This window comes from Canis lupus, chromosome 18 (genome assembly GCF_011100685.1).
Source record: "Canis lupus familiaris isolate Mischka breed German Shepherd chromosome 18, alternate assembly UU_Cfam_GSD_1.0, whole genome shotgun sequence".
NCBI lineage: Eukaryota > Metazoa > Chordata > Mammalia > Carnivora > Canidae > Canis > Canis lupus.
The window spans coordinates 32,255,334-32,274,868 of NC_049239.1; the positions used below are offsets into that span (position 1 = coordinate 32,255,334).

General features: G+C 46.4%; 1 protein-coding gene and 1 long non-coding RNA gene across 2 annotated transcripts; one reads left to right on the top strand and one right to left on the bottom strand.

Annotated features, from left to right (window-relative positions):
* The first annotated feature begins 414 nt into the window (after positions 1–414).
* COMMD9 (COMM domain containing 9) lies at positions 415–15,864 on the top strand. Its single transcript, XM_038563023.1, has 6 exons — positions 415–568; positions 9,782–9,907; positions 11,659–11,798; positions 12,853–12,887; positions 13,930–14,033; positions 15,048–15,864. Exons 1-6 carry the CDS (start codon positions 518–520, stop codon positions 15,186–15,188), a joined length of 597 nt encoding a protein of 198 aa, XP_038418951.1. The 5' UTR covers positions 415–517; the 3' UTR covers positions 15,189–15,864.
* On the bottom strand, positions 3,216–11,452 carry LOC111090935. Its single transcript, XR_005373347.1, has 4 exons — positions 11,184–11,452; positions 10,865–11,017; positions 9,473–9,590; positions 3,216–3,636 (listed from the first exon to the last, which is right to left on the bottom strand). It is a non-coding gene; the product is annotated as an uncharacterized LOC111090935 (long non-coding RNA).
* Positions 15,865–19,535: the final 3,671 nt, after the last annotated feature.

Genomic DNA, 19,535 nt, shown 5'->3' on the forward strand with positions numbered 1-19,535 from the left:
GAGAAGAAATGTGTGGGAAATATCAGAAAGGGAGACAGAACATAAAGACTCCTAACTCTGGGAAACGAACCAGGGGTGGTGGAAGGGGAGGAGGGCGGGGGGTGGGGGTGAATGGGTGACAGGCACTGAGGGGGGCGCTTGACTGATGAGCACTGGGTGTTATTCTGTATGTTGGTAAATTGAACACCAATAAAAAATAAATTTATTATAAAAAATTTTTAAAAATTAAAATAAATAAATTAATTAAATTTAAAAATTAAAGCTGCAGTTCTTTATCAATAATCTTAGAAGCGACATATCATCTCTTCTGCCGCTTGATACCGGCCACTGGGGAGGGGACTAAGCAAAGGTGTGAAAACCACCTGCAGGTGCATCTCTAAGTCAGCCTGGACTCCCGCCAGCGATCGCTGCCTCCGGCGCCGGCCCCGAAAGACTACAACCCCCGGCATGCCCTGCGGCGGCGTCGGAGCCACGTGACCAGCCTCCCCGCGTGTCGCCGTCAGGTGACTCGTGGAAGATGGCCGCGTTGACAGCGGAGGGTTTTGCCGCGCTCCAGAGCCTGCTGAAGGTAAAGTAAAACCGTGGCGAGGTGAGGCCTCGGCCCCGGGTCCTTGGGACGGAACGGGAATTGGGGCCAAACGGGGCGTGATTTGGGGCCATGACTCAGGCCTCGCGGCTTCCGGAGCCTCTTGAGAGCGGGCTCGAGGTTGATGCTGCCCCGGCAGGCTGGTGGGGGGGCAGCGACGGTGATGGGTGTGGACGCCGCCCGGGGCTGCCCCCGCCGTCCCGCCATCCCCCGCCCCCCACAGCTGAGAAGGCTCGGTCCTGCGCGTCCTCGCGGCCCCGCGGCACGAGGGCCGGACACGCCCCTGAGGCTCCTCCGAAGCATCACGTGGCTCCTTCCAACCCACGGGGACGACGGGTGGGTGGGAGTGACCTGTTTGACCTCTGTTTGCCCCCTGCTCACCTCTGCAGACGTCACGCGTCGATTTGCCTTTCTAACAGAATAGAAGATCCGGTTAGGACCTGTTTTTTTTTTTTTTGGCACCACTCTCCCCCCCCCCCCCCGCCCCCTCCCTTCCCCCCTTTGTTTTAACTCCGGATGAAGACAGTCCAGGTGGTGACTCTCCGCAGTTCGTGGCGCAGCATCCTCGCGGTTGGCCGGCCGGCGGTCCCGTCCTTTGTCTCAGCAGCCTCCGCAGGGCCCCCCTCTGTCCTCCATCCCTAAAAGCGGCTGCTCCGCGATGGTCCCAGGTGTATCCCCAACAGGTGCATCCTCAGCTTCCGGCCCCCAGCAGTCGTGATGGGAGTCCACGAGCGGAGTAGGGAGACTGAGACTGGAAGCCTATAGGGCTCTCCGCTCCCAGCCCCGGTCCTCCACGCCCTCCTCGTGGCCGCTCGGCACACCCACACCCACACCCACCCTATTATGCCTATTCCTTGTATGGACTTGATTTTTTTTTCTTTAATAAACCTTAAAACAGTATTATTCATGCATAACACAGAAAAGTACGCACATCGTAAGTGCACACAGCTCAGTGGCCTGTTGCACACCCATGGAACCCTCGCTACGCTCAAAAACCAAACATCACCAGTATTGCAGGAGTCTCTCTGTTGTTGCTTCATTACCTCCCTCACCTGCCCCGTTGTAACCACTGTCCTTGCTTTTATCTATTAATTTATTTTTAAAAGATTTTTATTTATTTATCATAAGAGAGAGAGGCAGAGACCCAGGCTTTTAAAATCAATTCAATATTGCCCATGTTTGAGCTTCACATAAATAGAATATATGGCATATACTTTTTTTTTTTTTTTTTGCTTGCCATTATGTAGCAATAGTTCATGAGAATGAACTGTTCTGTGTATTTTCTCTTTTAGAGAATTACTTCAGGGTGCCTGGGGGCTCAGTCATCAGCTCAGGGTCCTGGGATCAAGCCTGGCATCAGGCTCCCTCTGCTTCTCCCTCTCCCCACTGTTCATGCTGGCATGCTCTCTTCTCTCTCTGTCTCTCTCTCTCTTTTTTAAGATTTTATTTATTTATTCATGAGAGAGAGAGAGGCAGAGACACAGGCAGAGGGAGAAGCAGGCTCCATGCAGGGAATCCAACGTGGGACTCGATCCCGAGTCTCCAGGATCAGGCTCTGGGCTGAAGGCAGCGCCAAACCGCTGAGCCACCCGGGCTGCCCTGTCTCTCTCTTTCTTAAGTAAATAGATAAGATCTTGAAAAAAAATTAGGTTTTTATTTTGAGGTAATTATAGATGTACATGCGGTTGTAAAAAGTAATACGGAACGATTCCATTTGCCCTTTGCCCAGTTTCCCCCTATAGAAACATTGTGCAAAACTATAGTATGATATCCCAACCAGGTTATTGACTTTGATACACTCAAGATACAGAACGTGGCCATCACTACAGGATCTTTCCTGATGCACCTTTATGGCCACATCCACTTCTCCAGTGCCCTCACCCTCTCCCTTATCCTCTGGCATTCACTGATCTGGTCATTTCTATAATTTTGTCATTTGACGAATGTTCTGTAAATGGAATCATACAGTATAGAACGTTTTGCAATTGGCTTTTTTACTTAGCCTATTTCTCTAGAGATTCATCTCTGTTGTGTGGATCAATAGTTATTTTCTTTTTACTGTTGAGTAGTATTCCATGGTATGACATCGAGACTGTTTCCAGTTTTCTGCTCTTACAAATAAAGCTGCTATAAACATTTGTGTGCAGGTTTTGATATGAGCACCAGTCTTTATCTGGAATACACGCCCAGGAGAGTACAATCGCCTGATCATTTGGGTAGTTGCGTGGTTAGTTGTTTTTTGTTTTTGCTTTGAAAAAACTGACAAACTGTTTTCAGAGTGGCTGTACCACTTCACCTCCCCGCCAGCAAGGCATCAGTGATATTGTTTGTCCCCATCCTTGCTGGCATTTGTTGTCATCACTGTATGTTATTTGAGCCACTCTGACAGGTGTGCATTTGTATCTTGTGGGGGTTTTAATTTGAATGTTTCTTTTTTTTAAATTTTTTTTATTGGAGTTCAGTTTGCCAACATATAGCATAACACTCAGTGCTCATCCCAAGTGCCCCCTCAGTGCCCATCACCCAGTCACCCCAACCCCCCGCCCACCTCCCCTTCTACTACCCCTTGTTCACTTCCCAGAGTTAGGTGTCTCTCATGTTTTGTCACCCTCACTGATATTTTCACTCATTTTCTCTCCTTTCCCTTTATTCCCTTTCACTAATTTTTATATTCCCCAAATGAATGAGACCATATGATTAATGATTTTGGACGTCTTTTCACATGTTTATTTGCCGTCTGCTTATTTTCTTCAGTTAAGTGTCTATGTCTTTGCCTAGATTCTAATTGCGTTGTTTGCTTTCTTTCTTTTGAGTTTTTTGAGATTATATATTCCAGACAGTAGTTCTTTGTCAGGTATGTGGTTTGCAGATATTGTCTCCTAATCTGTAGCTGTCTTGTCATCCTCTTCGTAAGGGTGTATTCGTTTACTAGGGATGCCATCACAAAGTACCACACACTTAGTGGCTCGACCAACAAATTTATCATCTCACGGTTCTGGAGGCCAGAAGTCTGAGATGAGGGTGTCAGCCAGATTGGTGACTCCTGAGGACTGTGAGGGACAGTTTGTGTCATGCCTAGTTCCTGGCTTCTGTTGGTTGCTGGCAACATTTAGTGTACCTTAGCTTGTAAATCTCTGCACTCATCTTCATTTGGTGTTCTTTTTGCATCTGTGTCTACATTTCCTTCCCCCCCCCCCCTTTTTTCCCTTTCTTCCCTTTCTTCTAGAAAGCGTGAGCAGGGGAGGGGTGGTACAGAAGAAGACAAGCAGATGGAGAGGGAGAGAGAATCGCAAGCCAGCTCCACCAGCATGGAGCCCAGCATGGGACTCAACCTCATAACCCCCAGATCACAGCCTAAGCTGAAATCAGGAGTCCAGTGCCCAACTGACTGAGCCTCCCAGGCACCCCTCTGAATTTCCTTTTTTTTTTTTTTTTTAAGATTTTATTTATTTATCCATGAGAGATATATAGAGAGAGGCAGAGACATAGGCAGAGGGAGAAGCAGATTCCCTGTGGGGAGCCCGATGTGGGACTTGATCCCGCCACGCCCTGAGCTGAAGGCAGATGCTTAACCACTGTGCCACCCAGGCATCCCTCTACATTCCCATTTTTAATAAAGACACCAGTCCTATTGGATTAGGGTCCACCCTGTGACTTCCTTTTAATTAATTACGTCACCAACAATTCTGTTTCTAAATGAGATCACGTTTTTGAGGTACTAGGAATTAGGATTTTAATATATGAATTTTACAGGCACATCATTCAACCTATAACAGGAGTCTTTGCAGAGCAAAAGTTTTAATTTTGATGAAGTACATTTTACCAACAATATTTCCTTTTATGAATTTTACTTTTGGTGTCATGTCTGAGAACTCTTGGCCAAGCCATAGATCTCCAAATTTTCTCCTCTTTTTTTTTTAAGTTTTATAGTTTTACATTTACATTTTACATTTAAGTACATAATCAATTTTGAGTTAATTTTGTATGATGTGTGTGAGACAGTTTGGGATTTATTATTATTATTATTATTGGCCTGAGACTGCCTGGTTGTTTCAGAACTGTTTATTGAAAATGCTGTCTTTCCTCAATTGAACTGTTTTTGCAACTTGTCAGGAATTGGGCAAATTTGTGTGGGTCTATTTCAGGATTCTCTGTTTTGTTCCATTGATCTCTTTGTTTATTCCTTTGATAATACCTCACAGTCTTAATTTCTGTAGCTATGTAATAAGTTTTGAAATCAAGCTGATTTCTCCTACTTCATTCTTTATCAAAATCGTTTTAGGTGTTCTAGCTATTGAGCTATTTCTTTGCTGTCCTATATAAATTTTAGAATGATTGTGGATTGTGTCTATGTTTTAAAAAAAACCTGCTGAGATTTTTATAGGAATTGTGTTAGCCCTGTATATCAATTAGGGGAGAATTGACATCTTTAGTGTGTTGAATTTTCCAATCCATTATATATCTCCCCATTTATTTAGATCTTTATTTATTTGGGGGGCACCTGGGTGGGTCAGTTGGTTGAGTGTCCTCCTCTTGGTTTGGGCTTGAATCATGTCTAGTTCCTAGCTTCAGCATGGAGTCTGCTTGTCCCTCTCCCTCTTGCTCATGAGTTTGCATGCACACTCTCTCTCACCCTCTCTCGCTTTCTCTCAAATGAATAAATAAGTCTTTTTTTTTTAAGATTTTATTTATTTATTTATGAGAGACACAGAAAGAGAGAGAGAGAGGCAGAGACACAGGCAGAGAGAGAAGCAGGCTCCATGCAGGGAGCCCAATGTGGGACTCGATCCCGGGACCCCAGGATCATGTCCTGGGCTGAAGGCAGGCGCTAAACCACTGAGCCACTAGGGCTGCCCTAAGTCTTTTTTTTTAAAAAGTTTATGGATTTTTTAATAATCTCTACATCCAACGTGGGGATTGAATTCACAACCCTGAGATCAAGAGTCCCATGCTTTTCCGACTGATACAGCCAGATGCCCCTGATAATGTACTTTTAATTCCAGTGTTTATATATTCATTGCTAGTATATAGAAATACAACTGTTTTTTTTTGTGTGTGTGTGTGTGTGTGTATCTTGTATCTGCAAATATGCCAAACTCACTTATTCTAGGTTTCTTATACATTCCTTGAGACTTTCTGTGTAGACAATCATGTTATCTGCAAATAAGGACACAGGCAGAGGGAGAAGCAGGCTCCCTATGGGGATCCCGATGCGGGACTCGATCCCAGACCCCGGGATCATGCCCTGAGCCGAAGGCAGACACTCAACCACTAAGCCACCCAGGTGCCCCTGTTTCTACTTTTCTGATCTGTATATATTTTATTCCTTTTTCTTATTTCAGTGGCTAGAATTTTCAGCATTATGTTGAATAAGAGTGATATCGGCAGACGTCCTTGCCTTGTTCCTTACTTAAATTTCCACCATGAAATATAATGCTATCTCTAGATTTTTTTTTTGTAGTGCTGTATATCAAATTATGGAAGGTCCCTTCTATTCCTAATCTTAGGAGAGAGTTTTCATCAAGAATGGGTATTGAATTTTGTCAACTGCTTTTTCTGCATTGATTGATACTATGTGATTTTCTTCTCTCCAGCCTGTGAATATTGGTAGATTACATAGGTTTTTTTTTTTTTTTTTAAGATTTTATTTATTTATTCAAGAAACAGAGAGAGGCAGAGACACAGGCAGAGGGAGAAATGGGCTCCATGTGGGGAGCCTCATGTGGGACTCGTTCCCGGAACTCCAGGATCACACCCTGAGCCAAAGACAGATATTGGACTGTGTACTTGTTTTTTGTTTATGTTTTTGTACAGTCTTTGACTTTGATATCAGGGTAATACTAGCTTTATGAAATGAATCGGGAAATGTTCCATCCTTTTTTTGTTTCCTAGAAAAGATTGTGTAGAATTAGTTAATTCTTTCTTTAAATGTTTGTTAGAATTCTCCAGCAAAACCATCTAGGCCTGGAAATTTCTTCTTGGGGAGTTTTAAATTATGAATTCAATTTCCTTAATCATGATAGGGCTATTCAAATTATCAGTTTCATATTGGGGGAACTGTGGTAGTTTGTGTTTTTTGAGGAATTTATCCATTTTGTCCAAGCTGCCAAATTTGTGTGTATAGAGTTATTGGTGGTTATTCCTATTTTCCTTTTGAAATCTTCAGGATCTGTAGCGATATGCCCTGTTTCATTCCTGATATTGGTAATTTGTGTCTCCTGTCTAACTTTGACAGTCTTGCTAAAAGTTTGTCAATTTTATTGACAAAGAACTAGTTCTTTGTTTCATTGATTTTTTTTTTTTCTCTTGCTTTCAATTTCATTGGTTTCTGCTCTTGTTGTTTCCTTCTTCCTTTGGGTTTATTATGCTCTTCTTTTTCTATGTTCTTGAGATGGAAACTTAGAGTATTGAGAACTTTACTCTTTTCTAATATATGTGTTTAATGCTGTAAATTTCCCCCTCAATACTATCGTGACTGTGTCCCAAAAATCTTGTGGTTTCTCCTTTCTTTTGTATGCATTTAGTATAACTTTTAGAGTGTAATTTTTAAAATTTCCCTTGAGGCTCCTCTTTGATCTGTGGATTATTTAGCAGTGTGTTTAAGTTTCCAAGTGTTTGGATATTTCCTTCTCCTCTTCCTGTTAGTGATTTCTAGTTTGATTCTATTGTGGTCACCAAGAACGCACTCAGTACGATTTCAGTTATTTGAGGTTTGTTTTATGGCTCAGAATATGATCTGTCCTGGTAGATGTTCAGTGGGCACTTGAGGAGACTGTTCTTTTGCTACTGGGTAGTGTTCCATAAGCGTTGATTAGATTGATCGATGGTGTTGTTGAAATCTTCTGTGTCCCTGTTGAATATCTGTCTGGTTGTTCTATCAGTTGTTGAAAGGTGGATGTTGACGTCTCCAGCTGTATTTGTGGATTTGTCTGTCTCTAAGTTCTGTCTCTTTTTACTTCTCATGTTTTCTGGCTCTCTCACCGGGTGCATATATATTCAGGATGTCTTCTTAGGAGATAGAACCTTTTATCATCATGTGATGTCCCTTTCTGCCTCTGGTAATTTTCTTTGCTGTGAAGGCTACTTTGTCTGATATTATTGTAGCCTCTCTTGATTTTATTTCATTAGTATTCGCATGATATATCTTTTCCCATCCTTTTAATCTATCATTATATTTGAAGAGAGTTTCTCACAGACAGCATTTAACAGTTATATCTGCAGCTCATATTTAATTTACTGTTTATAGCTAATGTAATTATTGAATATTAGAGCTTAAGTCTGCCATTTAATTTTTTGGGTTTTTTTTTTTTATCTGCTCTTCTGTGTTTTTTGTTTCTTTTTACTTTTTCTTGCCTTCCTATGGGTTATTTGAACATATTTTTGGAATTCTCTTTTGGTTTATATGTAGCATTTTAAAATGCATTTCTTTTTATAATCTTTTTAGTGGTCGCTCTAGTAATTACATTTACATACATAACATCACAGTCTATTAGTGTCATCATTTTACCAGTTAGAGCTGAAGTATAGAAACCTTACTTCCCTTTATATCCCTTCCCTCATTTCTGATATAATGTCTTAAATATTTCCTCTTCATACATTTAGAGCTGCAATTTTTGCTTCATCTTTTAAGCAGAATTTAGAAATTCAAGAGAAGGAAAGTCTATCATATTTACCCTTATTTTTGCTTGTTGTGTCCTGTCTTTCTTCCTGATGTTCCAAGCTTCCTTTTATTGTTTCCTTTCTATTAATAGAACCTCTTTTGTCTTGTGACAGATTTTCATAATTTTCATTCATCTGAGAATGTCTTGATTTCCTCTTCATTTTCTGAAGGATATTTTTTGATGGGTGTAGGATTCTGAGTTGACAGTTCTTTTCTTCCAACGCCTGAGAAATATTGTACCACTTCCTTCTTGCTTTCATGAGATCTGATTTGAAATCTACTATTATTCTGATTATTCCTTACAGATAAGATACTGTTTTTTCTCTCACTGCTTTCAAGACTTTTTCTTTGCCTTTAGTTTCCTGGAGTCTAATTATGATGTATCTTGGTATGGATTTCTTTGGATTTATCCCTTGGAGAATTTGCTTAGGTTTTTGAATGCATACAGTTATGTCTGTAGCTAAACTTGGACAATGTTCAGCCATTATTTCTTTAAGTACTTTTTCATTCTTGCCCCTTTTATCTTCCCCTTCTAGGACTCCAATGACATGAATGTTAGATTTTTTTGGGTATAGTCCCACAGATCCCTGAGGCTCTGTTCATTATTTCCAGTCTGTTCCCTCTGTGCCAACTGGGTAATTTCCTAGTGGCTTTGTGTTTCAGTTTACAGACTCTTTCCTCTGTCCCTTTCATTCTGGTGCTAAGCCCATCTACCAGACTTTTAATTTTAGTTATTGTATTTTTCAGTTCTAAAATTCCATTTTGTTCTTTTGCATCTTCTTTTCCTTTGCTTTTTTGTTTTAAGCATGTTAGTAATTACTGGTTGAAGCATTTTTGTCATGGCTGCTTTAAAATCTTTGTCAGATGATTTTAACATCTCTTATCTTGACGTTGGCATCTAATGATTGTCTTTTTTCATTCAATTTGAGATCTTTCTGGTTCTTGGTATGATGAATGATTTTTGGTTGAAACCTGGTCATTCTCGTGTTATACTCCGAGATTCTGGAGGGTTTCTGCCTAATTACGACCTGATGGAGAGGAAAGTCCAGGTTCTGCACTTGGCTCCTACTGACACCCAGAAGTGGGGGTTCCTTGTTACTGCTGGGTAGGGGTGGAAGTTCTGGCCCATGTTGTTACTATTAATACCATGGGGTGGTGGGACTTGTTGCCACTCCATGGGGATGAAGGTCCCAGCTCCCTACTTGGAAGAGAAAATCGAAACTCACCGCCATGTCATTTCTTGGTCTTGCAGGTGAGGCCCACAGCAGGCCCATCTTCTCCCCTCCCCACCTCAGAGTGGTCTCACGTTTGTTTTCTACACAGTGCCCAGCAGGTTCAGTTGTGCTGAGAAGGGAAAATAAGGCAAAGTACATCTGTTTCATCCCTCCACAACCGGAAATGTCCTAGGCACTTTTAAGTCTTGAGTCTCAAAGGTATCACACCACGACTGAGACAATATTATGTTCTGAAACATGTATTTTCAGACTCTGAATGGGTTTTTTTTTTTCTCTCCCCATCTGTGAATTAATTCATAGGCCTCCTCAAAAGATGTTGTCAGACAGCTGTGCCAAGAGAGCTTTCCCAGTTCAGCCCTTGGCTCAGAAAAACTCTTGGATATGACATGCTCCAGCTTGTCTGTGACCCAGGAGGAAGCAGAGCAAGTAAGTATGGTCAGAAATGACCTTTGGCCACTGGCTTCTCAGCTCATTAGTCTCTTTCTTAACTTCCCTGTCGTTGCCACATCCAAGGAAATTTTTCCCCTGAAATGTCTGTTGAAATTGTAACAAACTTAAAATAGATTTTTATTTTAATGCTAGTAAACTTAAAAGCTATTATCTTTAAACCTTCACTTCCTTATGATAAATGAGACAAAGATGGGAGAACTCTACCCAGGATCAGAGGTCCCGGCCATTTCCTTTTCAGACTTGTTCCCTAGACAGCGTGGACAAAAGCCAATCTTTGTGATTTTTTTCCCCTCTAACTTGCCACTGCTGATAGGTTGTCAGCTGGGTAGCTTAGAAAGTCTTCTTAGGGGACACTCAGCAGAGGCTCTGAGACCTGAATATGATTCAGGGGGATGCTGCTGGACCCTACCTGACCTCAGCTGGTTGCTAAGAGGAAGAGGGAGGTGACTCCATTTATGCAGTACTCACAGCCTTCTCTTTTTAGGGCAAATAGGCTCCTAAAATAGGAGTTCATTCAAACAGGCCTACATTATTATTATTACTATTTTTAAACCAGGGCTCTGTTCATTGAAGTCAGCTGTAGAACAGTAAAAGGCAGCAGCCAGATTATGGAAGTGAGTTGAAGACTTAGTTTGGGTTCCCCAAAAGTTGAGCCTGAGGCTGAGAGTTGGCTGTTAGTAATTACCTGGGGAGGTGAGTCTAGAAAGCACAAAGGAGGGAATGGGGAAAATCTAACAGGGAAGAGAGGCAGAGCCATGAAAGAATGAATGTGTTAATGACTGGGTATCGCTGTGGACAACGGGGCTCAATCTTGGGATTCTGTAAGAAACCCTGGGGAACACACCCCAGAATTGTCACCCTGGAGGGCAGGGAGGTTGGGCATTTATCCATTGACATTCACCCCTCATCCGTGGAGGGTTAACATCACCTCACCACTTGGTTGTGCCTTTGCAGCTGAGCAGCCTCCCGTGTCATCAGAGAAAGCTGTAAAGCAGTCACCTCGAGTCTTCTCAGTTTCAGCTAAGCATTGTTGTACTGATAGGGCAGCCACAGGCCATCCTTGGCTACAGATTCAGTTGGAAGGACCTAGGGTAGAGCACAGCAAACTAGCAGGGCAGTGTCAGGCCCTCCTCTTCCACAGGGGAGTCAACACAGCCCACCGGGATCTATTTGTTTTCTTTGCCCTTTTAGATGACAGCCTAGGGGCAAGGACACCCTGGATTCAAAGCCCAAACCCCGCAGGAGCCAGTACCCCTGGTAGCAATTCAGCAAGCCCAGCTTCGGGTTCTGGCAGGCGGCATGCAGCCACACTAGGGGGGCCCAGAGCTACGGGCTCAGGAGTTCCTGCAGACCTCCCAGAGGCCCAGTGCAGTGTTGCCTAGTAACACAGCTGACTTTTCACTTCTCTCATGTTACCAGGGAACGGGCTAGAACTGAAGGTCAGATTCTGTGCACAAGGAGAGGGGACTTATTAACCCTTTGCTCCCAAACAGAAGTTTCTGGCATGTTGACAGGTTCCTATGTCAGACAGCTACACCTGTCTTCTATAGCAGTAGGTAACTTAGAGGTGGGCCAAGGCACCTGGGCATCAGCATCTGTGACAGAGGCCTCAGGACCCATGGGACCATTGGGACGTGTGGCGGTGTGTGGCAGGCCCTCTCCCCAGCAGCGGGGGTATAGAGCCCTGCCCCCCGCCCCGCTTCTCACCACGCAGGCCTATCCTGCAGCTGCTCCAGGCTCTGCACCGTCTCACCAGGCTGGTGGTGTTCCGTGACCTGTCCTCTGCCGAGGCGATCCTGGCTCTCTTTCCTGAAAATTTCCACCAGAACCTCAAAAACCTGCTGACGAAAATCATCCTAGAACATGTGTAAGTGCTCATTTCTTGATAGTTCCTTGTAATACTTATGTAACAATATTTTAGGTCAATAAATACTCCTCTTCAGTGTCATTTTTCATGGCTAAGTATATTCATAAAGAAATTCTGTATAATTTTGTTAAGAAATTCCTTAGTGTTGGATGTTGAGGCCATTGGCAGTTTTCACTTTGACTTACTGTGGAAATTTTGCTCACATGCTTAATTATCTCCTTCCTGGTTAAAGGCAACAGTGAGGCTTCTGCTCTGTGTTCTCAAGTTGACCGTCAGAAAGGTCGCACCAACTGGTTCTCCTTCCCCCACCTTCATCAGCACTGAGGGAATTTTTTTTTTTTTTATTTTCCCCCAACTCACAAATGGGAAATGTGCCTCATTTCAGTTTATATATCTTTGAGAGTAGTGATGTCAGATACCTTTTTCATACATTTGATTGATCATTTTTGTTTCTTTTGTGAATTACCTAAATATTTTCTGGAAAAACCCATTAGATACATACAATTTTAAGCAGGACTGATTAACTGCTGGTCAGCAGGAGGCTTCAACAGAGATCTTGGGTAGTGATAGCAGATTATGCCTGCTTGCCCCCCAAGGGTTTTATTTATTTAGAAGCTTTCTCACACATGACCACATTTTATTTCTCCCTCTGTTTAGCATCTCACTATGTTGCTCCCTGCTGTAGCATTAGGCAGGTCTATTTGGGTGTGTTTTACATAAAATGCAATACTTTGTGGGGTTAGGTGCTCGATAAAAGAGAATAGGTTGACTTTTAGAAGGTAGCACAGTAAGAATGCAATTCATTAAGCCTTTCCTTTTTCATTTCCCCCCTAAGCTACGAAAACTAGCAGCACGTATGGCCTTTACATCTCGGAGCTTTGTCAACAAAAAACTGGCTCTGCAATGGTGGGAAACATTTCTGTGCTCCTTCCCTGCGAGGGAGTGATGAGAGGCTGGAAGACCCCAAACGGGGTAGAGGCCAGGTCCACCGGCCTCTCTCATGATCGATTCTCATCCCTTCTCTGTCCTTTTTTCATCTTTCCCTCTTAAACAGCTCTACTTGGCGAACTGAAGCCCAAGCAAATCAGAGTGAGTACCAAGAAACCCGCCTTCCTCCCTCCCCTTCCTTCCTGGCCCCGGCTCGAACCCTGCCAGGTGGCCAGAGCTTGTAACCAAAACCTCAACGTTGCTTTAACCTCATCCCAAACTGAACAGTGTGTGTTGTGCTTTTCTTTTTAATTTCACTTTTTCTTTTTTTTCCTGATTATAAACTTTTTTTTTTAAGTTTTTTTGTTTTTTATTTATTTATGATAGTCACACAGAGAGAGAGAGAGAGAGGCAGAGACATAGGCAGAGGGAGAAGCAGGCTCCATGCACCGGGAGCCCGACGTGGGATTCGATCCCGGGTCTCCAGGATCACGCCCCAGGCCAAAGGCAGGCGCTAAACCGCTGCGCCACCCAGGGATCCCCCTGATTATAAACTTAATAGAAATATGTTGTTAAAAAAAAAAAAAGAAAAACTTCAGAAACATCCAAAGCAGAAAGTAAAATAATTAAAACAGTTCTATTTCCATTAGGGGAAAAAAAAAAACAGTGGTGGAAATTGAATTAGTTAGAAGGAGTGAATATAAGTGGGTGTTTAATAATGGTTCCTAAACTTCCTCTGAGCTGGTCACGGTGTCGACACACCATAGCATTAGCTCGTCTGGCCCTCCCCGCACCCCTGGGAGTGAGGCTGAGATAATCCCCACTTTACAGATGAGGAAACAGGCTCAGAGGTTGGAAATGGTTGCACCCATCTTCAGGCCAACTCTCTCTCTCAAACCAAACCTCTTCCTGCCATCGTGGAAGCTTATACATTTCCTAAGACTCCAGCCCCATCCTCATCTTCTCTGCCTTGTGTCATCTCTCACTTTGTGCCTTTGTGCTGACATCTGGAGGCTTGGATGTGCCGGGAGAAGCCCCCACGCGTGCCCACCATGAACCAGTGCTAAGGGTGGGCGGCCTGGAGCCCAGGGAGGGACTTGCCCTGTGGCTCAGGAGCATGACCCAGCCCTCACCTGCCTGACCCGGAGGAAGGGCTTGGTAAAGTGAGCGGCGTGAGCGCTGAGCCGGCCCATCTCCTTCACAGTCTCGCTGCCACGCCTGGTCGACCTGGACTGGAGAGTGGACGTCAAGACCTCCTCCGACAGCATCAGCCGCATGGCCGTCCCCACCTGCCTGCTCCAGATGAAGGTATGCCCGCTGCTGCTCACGAGAAGGGAAGAAGGGGCAGCAGTGACTTGGCACCCCTGCCCGCACCATCAAAGCTCCCAAAGAGCTCTGGGACCTCCGACCCCACGGAAGAAAATTCAGCACCCCCCATGCAGTCTTTATGTGCCAAGAACCGTATTAACACATTACAGACATAATAAAACAGACCCCGAAGGTTGAAATTGTAAAATGATAAGGCAAACACAAAACACGAGTTTTAAAAATGGTTTTCTGCTCCCTGAAGTCCACCTGGACACTAATGGGGAAGTCTAGCTTTCACAGTGGGGGCGTGCTGTCGGGGTGCAGCTGGCCTTCTTGGCCTGTCTGGTTCCTCATGTGCTGCCACTGCTTGTAACGCGGCTGCGCGAGAGCTCCTGTTAGCAGTTGGAGAAGGATCAGACCTTCGTTCTCGTGTGCTCGGTGTTACCTTCACTTTACAGATCTCTGCAGGAATCTTTTTAAACCACATATCCATTGTTAGGGTTTGTTTCGTGATGCTGTACTTACTTAACCACACACCCAGAAACGCAGCGCTCGTAAGAAAATGAAAAAGTAAGGGTGCCTCTAAACAGCTAAATTTTTAAACACTGGCAGGGTTTACTTTTGTTTTTAAAGAATCAAATAAATATAACCAGGAGCTGTAATGGCTTTTCTGCATCCCCGCAGATTCTCACGCACCCCTAGAGCCCTCTGCGTAAAGTCCGTGTATGGGTCCGTGCAGTGTGTTCTCACTCGGATGCTGAGAGTCAGGGGCCCGAGGGCTGAGTGGCCCTTGGCTTCTCTGATACCCGCCCTGAGCACCCCCTTCCCAGAGGGGAATCTCCTTCCGTCTCCTCATTTGCTAAATGACTCCAGTGCTAGGACTCTGTCGCTCTGAGCAAGGAGCCTGTCTTCAGAGGTTCACCAGAGTGCAGGAGGGCTCCCATGTCCAGAGCTTGCGTCTAGGCTTGTAGGAAGAGGGGCGCCTCTGACATTTGGGCCATGTTCTCTTTTCAGATCCAGGAAGATCCTAGTCTGTGTGGAGACAAGCCCTCCATCTCAGCTGTCACCGTGGAGCTGAGTAAGGAGACGCTGGACACTATGCTCGACGGCCTGGGCCGCATCCGCGACCAGCTTTCCGCGGTGGCCAACAAATAACCCCAGCCAGCTGTCGGCCCCGCCGCCGGGCCCCAGCTGCTGGCCAGAGGTGGGGCGCCTCCCAGCGCACGGGCTGCCCCAGAGCAGCAGCTGTTCCATCGTTGACAGGCCAGGTGGTGGGGACTGGGAGGGAGCTGCCATCTGGAAGGACAGCTGGATTAGCAGGAAGCGGCCATGCCCCCACACTGTTCTCCTCACTCGTCATCCTTTCCTCTCTGAAGCTGGTGAGCAGAAGCCTCCATCTCTGGAAGACTTCATCACCACCGTGAGGGGGCATCTGCCCCATCAGCCGCCTCTGCCTGGCAGATTGGAAAGCTCAGGCCTACATTGTGGGGCTCCTCTAGGAAGTGCCTTTCCTGCATTAGGTCTGATTAGTCCGTTTCCAGCCCTGAACACAGGGAGGTAATCAAGTGGGTGATGCCAGCGGTTGCAGCTTCTCTGTCAGGAGCCGGGCAGATCCTACGGAGCAGGGCCACTGCGGTGTGGTCCACCCCGACCTACGGCCAGAGCCCTCCCGAGCCGCGTCAACCCTGCCCGACCTTCCAGCACAGGGAGTCTGGGATGGGCGCTAATTTCCTCCCTCCTGAAGCCAGAGGGCCCTTCCTTGGTGTAATGCAGCCATTTCAGGGAAAGAAGTGGGAGTGACTGGAAATAAATACCAGTTCTAAAACCTTCATGCCTTTTGTCACGTTTTTCGAAGCCTCCGTCCTTGACGTGCACTGTTGCCTTTATGCCAATGCTCCCTCTTGTTCGTAAGCCTGATCCCAACTTCTAATTCTCAGCTAGGTTGGGAGCCCAGGGCGACCTGCAACCAGGCTGGCGCCCCTCACCACCTTGCATGTGCTCATCTGCCACGTGGAGCAAAAGAAGGTGAGGCTGATGGTGTGCACCTGTCCCGAGGGCCAAGAGCCAGGGTGCAAGCAGTCCGCGGAGCTGAACCCTCCCGGTCACGGCGGCCACTCACAGGTGTGTGCAGGGCTGTCCCCTCGTGGCCCACATCACCCCATGGCGACAGCACCCTGCCTGCCGTCTGCGTGCTTTGTCTTGGCGGCTCTGGGAGGTGCGTGGGGACGTGGAGGGAGCTGGAGGCAGAGCCCTGGGGCGGCAGGATGGCTCCAGTCGGGCTGCCAGGGCTGGAAGCCAGCTCTGCCCCTCGGTGGCGAGGGGCCTGGCCTCTGAGTCTCAGTTCTCCCCCTCCCATGTTTAAAAATTAAATGAGGATAATAATAGTACCTGGTTCCCAGGGCTGCTGTGAGGATTCAGAAACCAGGTCCCTGAAGGCACTCATCAGCACGTCAGGGCAGTTGAGAAAGGCTCAATCACGTTCGCTTTGACTCTTAAAGGAAAGGAAGGTGGAAAGCTCTCTGCAGTCAGTTTCATTTAGTGTCGCGTGGTCGGTGCGACAACGAACGCCACCATCCTCCGTTTATTGATGAGGAAATCAGCTCATTGAGGTGAAGTCGCCTGCTGGTAAATGGCCTCATTAGGACCTGGGCCCAGATTTCTCTCACTTTCCCGCTACCACACAGGACTGTGCAAGGGACGTGGAGTTCTGTGACTTTAGCTCCATTTGGAAAATACCGGAGCCAAAGTACAGATGAGAAAACTCCCGAGATGCTAGGAATGTCCCGGAAAAAATCCCAAGCTCCTCTGCTGTTTGTCGGAAGCCGAGCGAACCTTCTGTTAGCATGGCGGTTCTTTTAACCCTTTGGGGGCTGTGTCCACTGATAATCTATGAAAGCGGTGGATCCTTCCCATAGGAAATGAACATTCCATTTCTTATATTCAGTGGCAAGAGTTCATGGACCCTGGAAGCCAGCCCAGTGTTTGCGGATTGAGAACCCTCGTCCTACTGTCAGGCTGACTGCAGCCTTTGAACTCAGCCCCTCTGTTCTCCTTCTGGCCCCTGTGACCAGATCTCCAGATGTCAGATCTCCAGATCCCTGCTCTCTGGGCCTCCCAGGGGCATCCATGAGAAAGGAAATTGAAGCAGCATCAGTGTCTGGGCAGTTGACTGTCATTCCTTTTTTTTTCTCTTGGCCTCTTTTTTTTCTTTTTTTTTAAATTGGAGTTCAATTTGCGAACATATAGCATAAAACCCAGTGCTCATCCCATCAAGTGCCCCCCTCAGTGCCCATCACCCAGTCACCCCAAATCCCCACCCACCTCCCCTTCCACCCCCCCTAGTTCATATCCCAGAGTTAGGAGTCTCTCATGGTCTGTCTCCCTCCCTGATATTTCCCACTCATTTTCTCTCCTTTCCCCTTTATTCTCTTTCACTATTATATTCCCCAAATGAATGAGACCATATAATGATTGTCCTCCGATTGACTTACTTCACTCAGCATAATACCCTCCAGTTCCATCCACGTTGAAGCAAATGGTGGGTATTTGTCATTTCTAATGGCTGAGGAATATTCCATTGTATACATAGACCACATCTTCTCTATCCATCATCTTTCGATGGACACCGAGGCTCCTTCCACAGTTTGGCTATTGTGGACATTGCTGCTATGAACATCGGGGTGCAGGTGTCCTGGCATTTCACTGCATCTGTATCTCTGGGGTAAATCCCCAACAGTGCAATTGCTGGGTCGTAGGATAGGTCTAGTTTTAACTCTGAGGAATCTCCACACAGTTTTCCAGAGTGGCTGCACCAGTTCACATTCCCACCAACGGTGTAAGAGGGTCCCCCTTTTCTCCTCATCCTCTCCAACATTTGTGGTTTCCTGCCTTGTTAATTTTCCCCATTCTCACTGGTGTGAGGTGGTATCTCACTGTGGTTTTGATTTGTATTTCCCTGATGACCAGTGATGCAGAGCATTTTCTCATGTGCTTGTTGGCCATGTCTATGTCTTCCTCTGTGAGATTTCTATTCATGTCCTTTGCCCATTTCATGATTGGATTGTGTGTTTCTCTGCTGTTGAGTTTAATACGTTCCTTATAGATCTTGGATACTAGCCCTTTATCTGATACGTCATTTGCAAATATCCTCTCCCGTTCTGGAGGTTGTCTTTTAGTTTTGTTGACTGTTTCTTTGGCTGTGCAGAAGCTTCTCATCTTGATGAAGTCCCAATAGTTCATTTTTGCTTTTGTTTCCCTTGCCTTCATGGATGCATCTTGCAAGAAGTTACTGTGGCCAAGCTCAAAAAGGGTGTTGCCTGTGTTCTCCTCTAGGATCATTCCTTTAGCCACGTCGACCTGAACAGAACCATCTGGGTGCATGGCCTCTCGGGGGCATTCAACAAATAACCAGAAAATTCAGTGAACGTCTGCTACCCTTCACTTTCTCTTAAGGTGTTTGCTTCCTACTGTTAGGGAGGAGGGATTGTCTGCAGATGCCGTATTTCTAGCTGGCCTGATCCCATCTTGGAAAAACATCTTCGATTCTATCTATTGATCTCAAAGAAATTTCTCCTCCTCAGGGCTTGTCTGGTTTTCCAGTAGTACTTTGGGTAATGAACAGATATCTGCAAACTGTCCTTTCCTTGGGACATGGCAAGGCGTGGACGTCCAGACTCCATGCACAAAGGGCGGTGATAGATCTGTCATTGATGCCCGTGCTCCTGGAGGCCCGGCGCTCTCCACCCGCCGGGCCACAGCCGAGAGCATAGGGCTCGATTCTAATCAGCGTGCACGGCCCGGAGATGCCCTCGTGATTGTACGTGCCTCAGACGGGGCCAGTCTGTGTCTTTCCCAAGGACTTTTCCTGCTGGAATCTGCAGCAAACACCATCTCCTGCCTCGGGGCTCTGGTGATGAAGCCGGGGTGCTTGGGTCCGTCTTCCTGCCACACAGGGAGGCCCGTCTGCTGGGGGAGAGGCCAGCTCAGAGCCAGGCAGATCCCAGAGCCTGGGCAGGGGGATCAGAAACCCCAGGGGGCCTGCGGCCAGTCCCGGGCTTCCTCCTAGCCTTTCCTGGGGTGGAAATGTACCTGGGGGTTGTTTTTATTGGGAATGGTAAGATGCGCACGGAAGCGGTTGTCAGGAAGGAGGAGGTCCAGACGCGCAGATCCTAGAATCCAGAGGTGCAGCGCCTCCCGCCAGGCCACAAGGGGTGAGATGGGGGTCAGGAGGCAGGGAGGGTAAGGGAGAGCATGGCCCAGAGCCATGGCTGGGGTTCTCACGGGAAGGAATGGGCGAGGCAGGCTTCTGCCCAGAGGGGACAAGCGGGGCACAATCAGGCGGCGCCATCACAGCAGCCAGGGAGGCCGGAGACCCTCCACCCGCCACGCGGGGACGTGGGCAAACGGGCCTGTGAGCAGCTCTCCCGGCTCCTGCCCACCGTCGCAGGAGCCCGAGGACGCCCTCCTGGCCTCAGCCGCTCCCCCAGGCGCCGGCCAGCGTCT